Consider the following 12370-nt stretch of genomic DNA (forward strand, 5'->3'; position numbering starts at 1 on the left):
TGTCGGCATTATTTTCCTTTTCTCTTCTTTAGAGTCCACACGTCTTCGCTGGTGAGATAATTTTTCACTTGTGTCCACGAAACACCAGGGGAGGCAGAGCATCTCAGGGCTGTCCTGTGATGTGATCCCATCCTAATTATCTAGAGAAGAGGCAAAGACTTCCTATTTTATTTGGATGAAGACAATCTACAGGAAGCCAGATTCCTGGCTTCTCCTTTCCCTCTGCCCTTCAGGATTAAATCATTTCACCAAGAGTTCCTTGGGATGAGTGAGAGGAAAGCCAGATAACATTATCTCCTTCTGGCTTCCTCGCTGATAACCAGGGCTGCTGGTTGCTGTTTTTCTCTTGCCCTTCTGGCTCCTATATTGTGGCATCTAATTTGGTTTTGCATTAGCAGGTCTGGAAAGAAACAGAATAATAGATTAGAACATATATAAAGAGACGGGATAAATAATGTAATCCTGGAGTGGTGTTTGGAGGATTAGCTATCATTTCTCGCTTGCACACTCGTGCTAGTTCATAAACAGTCACTTACGTATAGGATTTTTTTTTTTATGAGAGTAAGAGAAGGCAGAGATGAGTCAACTTTGCCTTGCTGTGTATTTCTAGTCCCTTATATGAATCCTTCCCCACTTTTTTTTTTTAAAGCCTGAAAACTGGCTGTCCAATCATGGAAAAATTGAGTTGAGTTAGGTATTACCAAAAACAGGAAAAATATTTTTTTTTCCTGGGGATATTTGGGCAAGCTGATATAGTACCGTTTCTTTCTGAACTACTTAGATTAATTTCAATTCTTTTATTTCTTCTCCCATACTTCTTTTTAATGTTTGGATTTCTTACCTTCATGACCTTATTTATTTTCCCTTTTGATGCTTAAACATTATTTGTAGCAAAGGAAATAGTGGATGAGTTATTCACCCAGTTTCAGACTCTGCCTAGTGTTTTCTGTTGAGACACTGAGAAAGTGTGACCCCTGCTGGCTTTGGAGTTTTCTTGGCTTGTTGTGGATCACACTTAAGATTTTGATGTAAATTTGCAAGTGCGCCCAGCTGAACACTCCCCGTCCCTATTTGAGGTTGATGTAGCACCAGAAGGGAGCCAATTTTGAATAGAATTGCACAGGGTTCTTCTCCCTACTCTGATTACGTATTCTGAGTTATTCCTTTAAAAGGGAATAACTTTTGGGAGCTTTGCAAGTGTGTTAGAAAATAGATTATAAATAGGTACATTCACGTTGACTGTGGCCTCTGTCTCACCTTAAACCAGCCTCCTCCTTGCCCCCTTCCTGTTTCTCCAGTCTTAAGCTTAGTGATGAGAAGGGGGTGTAGATGCTTAGAAGAGGGTTGGGTGGAGGGCAGAGCTGCCACCGCGGGTGCCTCCCTGCAGGCGGGGTGAGCCATGGGGACTGTCGGGTGCTTGGGCTGTTCTCAGCAGAGTGACAGCCGCTTGTGCCAAGGCCTCCCACCTGTGCTGTGTTCTCTCCTTCAGCCCCGGCAGCAGCCGTACATCCTGCCTCCCATGCACGTCCAGTGTGGCGAGCACTACTCGGAAACACACACTTCACAAGGTAACTCTGGTTTACCCTTGTCCCTTCTTAAGATGTGAAGTTGAGTACCGGTGATCTGTACCCTTTTTTTTTCAAGATGACAGTGATACTTACATTTTACCTCGTTGTTGTCTGAATGGCAGCAACCATCAGCTGCAGTTTGTGAAAGGCATAGAATATCATTCACCCCCGAGAGGAAATTTCCCCAGAATTGACCACAAAGGGAGTGGGGGAAAGGCGTAAGCCTTCCCATAAGAGGGCTCCGAGAGGAGAAAGGGGCAGCCGAGCCCCACGGAGTACTCTTCACCCTCATTGCCGGTGTCAGAAAGCTTGTGACAGTCAGGTTTTTGTGGTGACAGAGAACACAGGCCTCCAGAATAAGTGAAAGAAACACACACATAATCTCAACCCCTCATTTTCACTCTTACTTCTCATCACCCCCACTGGCCCCTTTCTCAGTGCACTTGTTAAACTGTTTTATTCCTCTTTTTCTCCCTAAATACTCCCATGCAAAATGGGTGGGGGGAAAACCCATTTCAATAATAATAATTATAACAATTTGGGTTTATAGATCAGTTCCTTTCCTTAAACACTTTTTCTAAGCACTTGCACTGTGTTGTCTCATTTAATCCTCAGAATAAACCTGTGAGATGGGTACTACTATTATTTCCATTTTACAGGTATCGAAACTGGGATACAGAAAGGGTATCAGAGGAGCTTGGATATAAAAATTGGTATCTTGACTCTCAAGCCAGTGCTCTGAATCGTTACACTAACTGCATCTCAGAAAGGGAATGGGATTAAATGTTGGATGTTGACAACCTGTTAAATGGATAATTAGTTTCTGTGTTATCATATGCTAGCTGTTCTGAATCTTTCTGCACTGTCAAAAGTGTGAGCGTGGAAACTAAGATAATCAAGACCATGTAATTTAATAAAGCACTGCTTTTTATAAGCAGACTAGCTCAATGGGAAGGTACCAAACCCATCAGAGGGGGATAAATGCAGTGTGTTCCCCTAGTTTTCCTTGCTTATCTCATCTCATCTGGTCCATGCCCCCACCCCTCCTCTTCAGGCAGCCAAATGTTTTCAGTCACCCTGTTTGTTACCTTTTCAGCCTTTGTTTTCCTCTAACTTTGCTCATGCTTAAATCTATAGTGTAAAAATGAATATACTTTGCCCACAGAAATGTGTATTGGCAAGAGGTTACCTCCCTAGGGATGTGTGTATTATGGGGTGTGTTGGTGTGTGTTAAGAGAACACTGGGTACCTGGAATGGGCCTGACTTTAGACATCTGCTTTCTCTCTCCCTCAGTACCTCTTTAAACTGTTAATTTTCATGTGAAGTTGACCTCAATGATGAAACCAGTTCTAGAGGAGAGTTTCAGGCAGTGGCTAAAAAAACTCCCAAGTCTTATTTCCCTTCCACTGGTTGCTGATCAGAATGAAGCAGCCGTGCATGCTGCATCCTGCATCCTGGTGGTGCTGTTTGTCTTGGGTCTTGATGGATGCTCAGCAGTCCCTGGGATGCAGGGACCTTTTCCATTGCAGTCAGGAAGGTCAGCTCCAAGTACTCAGTAACTTCAAATCTACTGCCCTATTGAAGTTCTTGACTTCCTGGCCCAAATACCCAATTCTGTCGCAGAGCCCTGAACCAGAGGACAGGTCTCCCAGTAGGAGGGCCATTGTTGGTGGCTGATTTAAAAGCTCACGGCAAAATCGAGAACTTACCTGGGTGATAATGGTTCTAAATATGCATAGCTTTCTTTGCTTAGGTTCATTCTTTCTTTTTAGTGAGCTTTAAAGTGTTCCTTCTGTATGTTGGTGTCTCCCAATTACCAGTTTTTCCACGAAATACGTGGGTTGAGACCATGGGATTTCCCTTTTTATGACTTTGATGAGTTAAAAATTACCCCCTTGAGGATGAACTTGATTGAAGCAGGGTGGCGTGGAGGTTCACGTGCCTTTGTTTGACTTCTTGTAGACAGCATCTTCCATGGGAATGAAGAAGCCTTGTACTGCAATTCACACAACAGCCTGGACTTAAATTATCTAAATGGCACCATCACCAATGGCAGCGTGTGTAGTGTCCACAGCGTCAACTCCCTCAGCTGCTCCCAAAGCTTCATCCAGGCTTCTCCTGTGTCCTCCAACCTCAGTATCCCCGGGAGTGACATCATGCGGGCCGACTACATCCCTAGCCACCGGCACAGCGCCATCATCGTGCCATCTTACCGGCCCACCCCCGATTATGAGACAGTCATGCGGCAGATGAAGAGAGGGGTCATGCACACGGACAGCCAGAGCCAGTCCCTGCGAAACCTCAACATCATCAACACCCATGCCTACAACCAGCCCGAGGATCTGGTGTACAGCCAGCCCGAGATGCGGGAGAGGCACCCCTACACCGTCCCTTATGGGCCCCATGGGGGCTACACTAACAAACTTGTTGGTCCATCGGACCAGATGAACCCAAAGAATACCACGGTGCCGTGCAAGCCGGGGGCGAGTGCCATCTCACACACGGTGAGCACCCCGGAGCTGGCCAACATGCAGCTGCAGGGCACCCATAACTACAACACAGCCCACATGCTCAAAAACTATCTCTTCCGGCCGCCGCCCCCCTACCCACGGCCCCGCCCCGCCACCAGCACCCCAGACCTCGCCAGCCACCGCCACAAGTATGTCAGTGGCAGCAGCCCCGACCTAGTGACCCGCAAAGTGCAGCTGTCAGTGAAGACCTTCCAGGAGGACAGCTCCCCGGTGGTGCATCAGTCTCTCCAGGAGGTGAGCGAGCCCCTCACGGCCACCAAGCACCATGGCACGGTGCACAAGCGCCACAGCCTGGAGGTGATGAGCAGCATGGTGCGGGGCATGGAAGCCATGACGCTGAAGTCGCTCAACATCCCCATGGCCCGCCGCAACACTCTCCGTGAGCCGGGGCCGCCCGAGCAGGTGCCGGGGAGCCACGAGGTCCCGCAGCTTCCCCAGTATCACCACAAGAAGACCTTCTCGGACGCCACGATGCTGATCCACAGCAGTGAGAGCGAGGAGGAGGAGGAGGAGGCTCCAGAAGCCGTGCCCCAGATCCCTGTGCTCCGGGAGAAGATGGAGTACAGCGCCCAGCTACAAGCCGCCTTAGCCCGGATCCCAAACAAGCCCCCGCCCGAGTACCCAGGACCCAGGAAGAGCGTGAGCAACGGGGCGCTGAGGCACGACCAGGTGTGCCTGCCTCCTGCCGTCGCCAGGGCCAGGGTCCTGAGGCACGGGCCGGCCAAGGCCATCAGTGTCTCCCGGGCTGACCAGCTGGCCGTCAACGGGTCCTCCCTCGGTCCATCCATCTCAGAGCCCGACCTGACGAGTGTGAAGGAGCGGGTCAAGAAAGAGCCCGTGAAGGAGAGACCTGTGTCCGAAATGTTTTCCCTGGAGGACAGCATTATAGAGAGAGAGATGATGATCCGGGTAAGTGGCTTCCTCTCCCAGGGCGTCTTTTGAGGGACAGTTAAGCACACTGGTTTACTCGCCACCTCTAGCCCCTCTGCTCCTTTCCCGTGATTCGAGCCTACATCCTATCAGCACCGAAGAAGGCGTGAGACTTCTTCAGGGAACATGGTAGGGATTTAAAAAGCACTTGGCTTTTAAACAGGTAGTGTTTCACTTCATAAAACTTTGCTCTCTGCACCTTCGAATAAGCCTTCCCTTCTCACTCATGGCTTCTCATAGGCGTGCTTGGGCGAAGTGCTGGGATGGAGGTAGGACCTTGCAGGTTGGTGGTGCTGAGATCAGTGTGTGGACTGGCGTTCAGTGGTGGTTCAGGGTCAGACTTCTGATTGTACGAGCTGTTAAGAGCTCACCTTCCTCCATCTCCTGGTATTTCGGTTTTTTCAGGGGAAAGCATCTTTCCCTCCCAATTAGGTATTAAAAGAGCAACATCCCTTCAGAGTACAGCCTTCCGTGTAGATCTAGTTGTCAGGATGGCGCACAGTATTGACTGGACTGCGATTGACCAGCTTCATTTTCAGATCTGCTTTCAATAGGTGTTTAATACAAATTCAACAGGCAACTCAGAAGCTTACTGCTGAGCTTCAATTCACCATTGAGCTTCTTCTATCAAGAATTCATACACATGGATGTGAATATACGCATATGTATTTATACACACACACTCTTAGAGCATTTGAAGATGCCCAAAATATTAGACATGCTAGCCCTTCTTCAGTGTATGTCATCTGGAAAGACGGTTGTGGTCTCACAGCAAGAGGGTGCAGGTGACAGATACATACACAGAACAACAAAGTGAATTAGCTCTTACTAATGAGAAAACGGCTAGATTGTAGTTGCTACTTTAAAAAATATTTTACAGCACCATTGCTGCTTGTCCTGGAAATTGTTCACTCCCTTAAAAAAATAAAGAATCATCTCATTGACTTCTTCTCTGCCTGCACCACGTCTGTACTATAAGGAAGCCAGGGCTCATTTTAGGAAATCCAGAGCAGTTGTAACTTAAAATCTGCTTTGATAGAGTCCACTAGACTCTCTTCATGTATAAGTCTCCCCGATTCTTCAGTGGGAACCAACCTGTAAAAATAGTGAAGGGCCAAAGTTTTAAGGAAGCCAAGTTCCTGGGTTTAGGAACCTAATCCGTCACGATGTTACTACTTTAGACAAACCTTAGGAACATTCTCGGCCTCACAGTTTTGGCCGTCAGTGGAGTATCACTAAGAATTCAATCCAGGCATAACTTTTTCCACTTTTGCAAACCTAGAGGGAAATGGCGAAAGATGTGCTTGTGCCTTTGACAAATAAAACCATTTGGCTGGAGGATGGAATGAAATGCGGAGGTGGGCGCCTTAGGGGAGAGCCTGCCGAGTTTGGGGAAAATAGCCATAAGTAGAAAGGGATTTTCAGCAGTTTTTGGCCTCGGGCCCTTTTAACACAAGTCAGCATCAAGAACCCATCGGTCTAGGCATTCAGCTTTGCTGTCTCCCTTGCTAATGGATATTTATTTATTGCCGCCTATGTGGTCCCCTGGCCTCACTTTTGTCATATTCATCCTGTCTTGTTACCCACATTAAACAAAAGCCTGTAGCCAGACTCAGGGCACTGGCTCCCTACATAGAGCTCTGTGCGTTATCACAAAGGAGCCAGGGCCTTTTCCACTGTTTGTCCCAGGTGCCCTCCCGTCCCATCCATTTGGTAATAGTGAATAGCTGATTTTACCCCTTAACTTGCAGTTCAGGAACAGCAATACCCAACCCTGATGTAATTTTCCCACAAATCCTACACACTCAAAACTCAAAGACTGCCACTTGGCTGGTGTCCCGGCCTCAGAGTATGACTCAGAGGTTCCTCCAAGAGCCCGTGGTCCCAGTGTGCCAGGCAGGATGGTGACCACGCCACGGCACTGAAGCTTGCAATGTGTCTCTATCCATTTTTTTTTTCTTTTTATGAAAAAACTCACCCCAATGCCGTTCCCACATCTCAGACACCTTTCTGCCCTCCCCGCCACGGGTAGCCTTTGCCTGACTTGTTAGGAACGGATAGGAGAAGGCTGTCGGGGCCTCTTGAGGATAAGAAAGCAATGAGAACATGTAACCAAGTGGGAACTGGAGGCGGGCAGCTGTGGGGAGAATCTGCCCTGGTTCTGGAGCCACTGGTCTGCATGTTGGATGATTCAGGCCTGTGGTCTTGATGGTCCCTCCTCCTGGCTCCTGGAAGACATTCATTTCGCTGTTGCAGTTCCCTAACCCAAACTTGGGTGCAGGAAAGAGAAGAGGCCAAATCAGATCTTTGTGTGTTTTTTGTTTCTTGAGGAGTGGGGGGATGGATGGGCGGAGCTAGGTTGGTTGGTTGGTTGGTTGGTTGGTTGGTTTATTGACTGATTTTTACAGAGGTGCTGGGGATTGAACCCAGGACCTCATGCATGCTAAGCATGCACTGTACCATTGAGCTATACCCTTCCCCCCAATCAGATCTCTGAATCAATTATTTTTTAATCTCTGGTAGGAGAGATTAAATTTAATCTTTAAACTGATAGGATAAGTGGGGAGGAGCTAAGAGAAATAGTTTATCACTGGGGTTTCTGTTTTCACTAGGGAAATAGTTATCCTTTTCTGAGAAAGGCGAGTTAGTTCCTTTTTGCTTTGGGCCCCAGTAGTAGGGTCACCTTATGGTGCAGGCGGGAAGGAAGCAGGACTGTTGGGAGGAACTCAAGACTTTTTTTTAAAATTATTTTCTGAAAACTTTGCAGAGGACAGAAACAGATTCTCAACTAAAGGAGATAGCCTGGGTAGAGGAACTCTCCCTCCTAACAGCAATCTAATACGTAGGCAAACAAGCAAGCAAATAAAACCCCCCAAATTTAAATCTAAAACTACCAAGATCTGCCTGGGGTTGACAAACCAGGGCCATTCTTCTTCTTGTTAATGGAGGTACTGGGGATCGAACCCAGGACCTCATCATGCATGCTTGCATGTGCTCTACCACTGAGCTGTACCCCAGCTCCCAGGGCCATTCTTGCGTATTATACCTTTTAGCTGAAAGTTTATCATTATTTTTCTCACTTTCGCACAGTTAATCCTCCTCTGAGATACTCCTTTTGTTTGTCTGTGGGGTTGGCCCTGTCAAAGGATGAAGCATCTTACTGACAGCATCGCTCACAAAGGCCAGGGCTCCATTCTGACTGTAGGCGGCATTGAGTGCGTGACAGCAGGCAGGGAGGGGTACAATGCCGTCCCCTGCACCCACAATTAGAGTAATCCACTCTGCCATCTACCAGCACCATGCCTCCACCAAGACACTTCTCTGGGGAGTACATTTTTATATGACAGACTAAGAAAAAAAAAACAAAACTAAAGGTTTAAAAAGAAACCAGAGGTAAGATGACTCCTTCATCTGCAGCAGCCAGAGGAGCCTGCAAGTTGGTTTCACTTCCATCTGGATCAAAATCTTAAACTCTGTAAAACCCACCTGTTTGCATGCTTTATGAAGTCCTTCTGTTCTTCTAAGACCAAAGTGTTTGGGGGAAGTGCTCTTACTGGCCTGCCTGAAGTGGAGACTGTTCCCAGCTCCATCAGTTTAGAGGGCAAGAGGGGGAATAGACCAAACCACCAGGGCCCCGACGGATCGGTGTCAGAGTGTGCAGGTGAAGACAGAGAGCAATCAGAAGGCCACCAACAGGGGCCAGGCATTAACATCCAAACCTTCCCCTCATGGTCTGCTCGGCCCCCAGACCTGTATTCTCCCACAGCTTGGGCACACCCAGTGGTGCCCCACCAGACTCCCTGGGAGCTGTGGTGTCCGTGCCTTTGGGTCTTCTGGATGAATCATGAAGGGTGACTTACTCCTGGTGGGGCTTCTCAGGTGGCCCCAGGCTTGGGTATCAGTGAGTTTGCTAAAGCACATTACCTCATTCTGGGGCTGATGTCCCAGGGGCCAAAGATTCCACACAGGATTGACACCCCAGTCTTAACCCCTCTCAGTGGAAACTTAGGAAGGTTTTCCTCCATTTATGTGTGTATCTAACCTCTAAAGAATGCAGCAAACAGTTTTAATAAGGTTTTTACCATTTAATCTGCATAAAAGGTCTATCATTGTGATTGAATATGATTATTCATGAAACTCCTGTCTTTTCCTTGTTCTGTCTTCTTTCGAGCCCTTACCTCCCAAAGTGTCTTGCTGGGACACTGTTTCTTTGGGTGCCCTGTGGCAGTGTGTATGTGTATAGCGTCTTTGCTTCTATTTGTTTGTTTGTTCATTTGTTCCTCCATTTTTAAATAAAAGCTCAGGAGTCCCGGAGAAGCTGGCTTTCTCAGGCGCAGTGGGAATAATGGGAAAGCTGTGTTTGAATTTGCCCTGCTAATGGTGATTGTCTGCATTCCTTGGCTGGGGAGTTACAGATTTGGGGAGATTAAAACACATTCCAACATTCTCCTGGTATTACAAACAATGAGAACATGCCTTTTCTTGCCACAAGAATCTAGAGAAGCAGAAGATGGCAGGCCTGGAGGCGCAGAAGAGGCCACTGATGTTAGCAGCATTGAACGGACTCTCGGTTGCTCGGGGCCCAGGGCGGGAAGAGAGTCGCGTTGATGCCACCCGAGTTCCCGTGGACGAGAGGGTAAGCACTGGGCTTGTCAAACATGTGACTCCTTCTCTGTGGTCTTAGGATTCCAACGCTCCCTCCTCGCCCAGACATGCCAGCATGAAGGTTTGTTTGATGAATTCATTCTGCAGTTTGAAGATTAGCAAGACCTGGTCTGTGTTGTATGAAATCAGTCCTTTCCCAAATCTCATGTTTCTTTGTCAGGTTGGTGCAGGGATGCCCACCTACCGACCCCAGCCCCTAACAGGCTGTGTGGCCTTGGTCACGTCACTCAGTGTCTCTGGGCCTGTTTTGTCTTTTTCCTTTCTTTCTGTTTTTTTTCCCCCATAAAATGAAAAAGTTAAGCAATTGCTATAGCTTTTAATTTCTATGATTTTTGTGAACAACTACCCTTAATTAGGGAGTGATTATTTTATTTATAGAATTCCTTTAATATGCTGACCCCTTGTTTGGCTATAAAATATGGCTGATTTGTATAATTGTTAGGGTAATGCATGGTGAGAACTTTGGTTTTGAAAAGCAAAGAGGTTGCATGGTTGTGTTTTAGAGATGAAGAAAGGTGTTCCTTTAGTTTCTGAAATTACTGTAACATTAAACAGCTATGTAAATCAATTTGAGGGCCAGTAAGATTAGGGTTTTAGTTTCTGTCAGTATATATGAAGCCTTAGAATGCTCTTAGAGCAAGAAGGGTCTTTAGAGGGATCATTTAATCCCATTAATACCATGTTAGCGTAATTAGTAGTTTGGCCATGGGAAAAGTAAAAGAGGAGGTGTCTAATCCTCAGAGCTAGAGAACCGTGGACCAGTATCGTCGTAAAATTTGGCTTAATGAAAACAGCTATGTAAGTGGAGAAAAGGATGTTTGGATAATTACCAGTCTCCTGATCACCTGAACTTTACACCGAGGCGTTAATAACAAAAGTGCCGATTTTGAATTTCAGCCCCTTGCCTGGCCTTACAGATCTGTTCTGCTTAGGGTCTGAGTGAGGAGGAAATTTTACTGGACGAGAGAAACGAGCCGCATGGTGAAATAATGACCGAATAATCAAGCATTAATTGTACATCTTTGAAACTACTTATGAACACTCTCCTCGCAACTGTTTCAAGAAATCTGGTGGTTTTGTTGGCGTGTCGGGATAAGACAGTTCAGAGAACTGAAGATCCATTTCTGTTGCAGTTCAGAACCCTGAAAAAGAAGCTCGAAGAGGGAATGGTGTTCACAGAATACGAGCAAATTCCAAAGAAAAAGGCAAATGGCATTTTCAGCACAGCGGCTCTGCCGGAAAATGCTGAGCGCAGCCGAATCCGCGAGGTTGTCCCCTATGAGGAGAACCGCGTAGAGCTAATACCGACCAAAGAAAATAACACCGGCTACATTAACGCCTCCCACATCAAGGTGAGAAGAGGGGGTGTGTCGGGAAGGTTGCTTGAAGATTGCTGGGTTGACGGTAAAAAATTCAGGGAGGGAAAAACATACGGGCTGCCACTGTGCATCTTGGCTTGTCCCCAAACCCCGAGGGAGTATTTTTGAACTCCTGTGCTTTTCTTAGTCAATGGGAAGGCTGTGCCTATCCCTGCAGAGAAGGAAGCCCAGCAGCCCCAGGGGAAAACCTCAGGTCAGCTATTTCCGAAGCTTGCTCATTACAGAGGATTTAACTTTTTCTCACTGTCAGTTGTAGCTCTCCCTCAGACTCACAGGAAAGGCTGAGGATTGTCCCTTTCAGTTTGTAACTCACAGATGATGGAGACGTTGGAAGTCACAGACATGGCATTTCTGTTACTGGGGTTCTTTTAATGTTCGAGACCAACAGAAATTTATCGTTTCTCCCTCGTAATCCTACTGGTTATTCATTTTATATATGCATAAGTCCCAAATTTGCATGCTATTTAGAAGAGTGGGCTAATTTAGACAAACCATTAAGGTGTAGTTGATTATGAATCTTGCACGATTTGCCATATTATTCAAGGTATTAGGATCATTAAATCTTTGTTACTATTTCAAGTACTCCAAACCTTCATTAGCTCAGTATTTCATAGACTAGGACATTAGGGCTGTACACCAGAAACTGACACATTGTAACTGACTATACTTCAATTAAAAAAAATTAGCCTAGCTGTACTTCAGTTAGAATTTAGAATTATGGATACATGTGTGCATGCAGTTAAGTGTTTCCTAAATAGCCTGCCTTCCTCAGGGTCCCTAATAACAGAACGTATTTGTTTAGAGTGTCACCGTTGCTCTGACCCCTGAAGTAGGGAATGTACTCCTGTACTAGTGTGAAAGCAGCTGTTACAGGATGCTTTTCACAGTACAGCATTCACATTAGTAGTCTGTTATGATCAGTAATCTTAGAAAACTGTCCCTGGTCTTGTCCAGGGTTACTTCCTCTCTTGGATTTTTCAGCTGTAGCTGAATTACAGGAAGGTTCCTTTGAGCCTCCTAAGTGTAGCCAGATATCTGGCCCATGTGTCAGCCGTAACAGTTTTGATACAGAATATGGAAAGTGTACCATAGTTGGGTGTAGTAATTTTGTTCACAGAGCATAGATAACCATATCTATATTTTTTAAATGTCAGAAAGTCCAGTCAAAAGAAATATGATGGTGCAACTATCAGAGATCATAATGCACATTTTACTCTTATTTTTGAGAGTGAGAACTAACACAATAAAAACTGAGCCCCAGGAAAACTGAAGGAAACTGACAGTGGTGAGTTTCCT

At 46.3% G+C, this 12370-nt stretch overlaps 1 protein-coding gene across 4 annotated transcripts in view; it reads left to right on the forward strand.

Annotated features, from left to right (window-relative positions):
* PTPN14 (protein tyrosine phosphatase non-receptor type 14) overlaps positions 1–12370 on the forward strand; it is a 161996-nt gene that overhangs the window by 130043 nt on the left and 19583 nt on the right. For all 4 annotated transcript variants that reach the window (XM_074351815.1, XM_074351816.1, XM_074351817.1 and 1 more), the window contains 4 exons: positions 1490–1568; positions 3532–5009; positions 9523–9666; positions 10829–11047. In XM_074351815.1, the coding sequence (XP_074207916.1) occupies positions 1490–1568; positions 3532–5009; positions 9523–9666; positions 10829–11047 (1920 nt within the window). The remainder of the gene's footprint in view (positions 1–1489; positions 1569–3531; positions 5010–9522; positions 9667–10828; positions 11048–12370) is intronic.

The sequence above is a fragment of the Camelus bactrianus genome, chromosome 23, assembly GCF_048773025.1.
Source record: "Camelus bactrianus isolate YW-2024 breed Bactrian camel chromosome 23, ASM4877302v1, whole genome shotgun sequence".
In the NCBI taxonomy this organism is placed as follows: Eukaryota; Metazoa; Chordata; class Mammalia; order Artiodactyla; family Camelidae; genus Camelus; species Camelus bactrianus.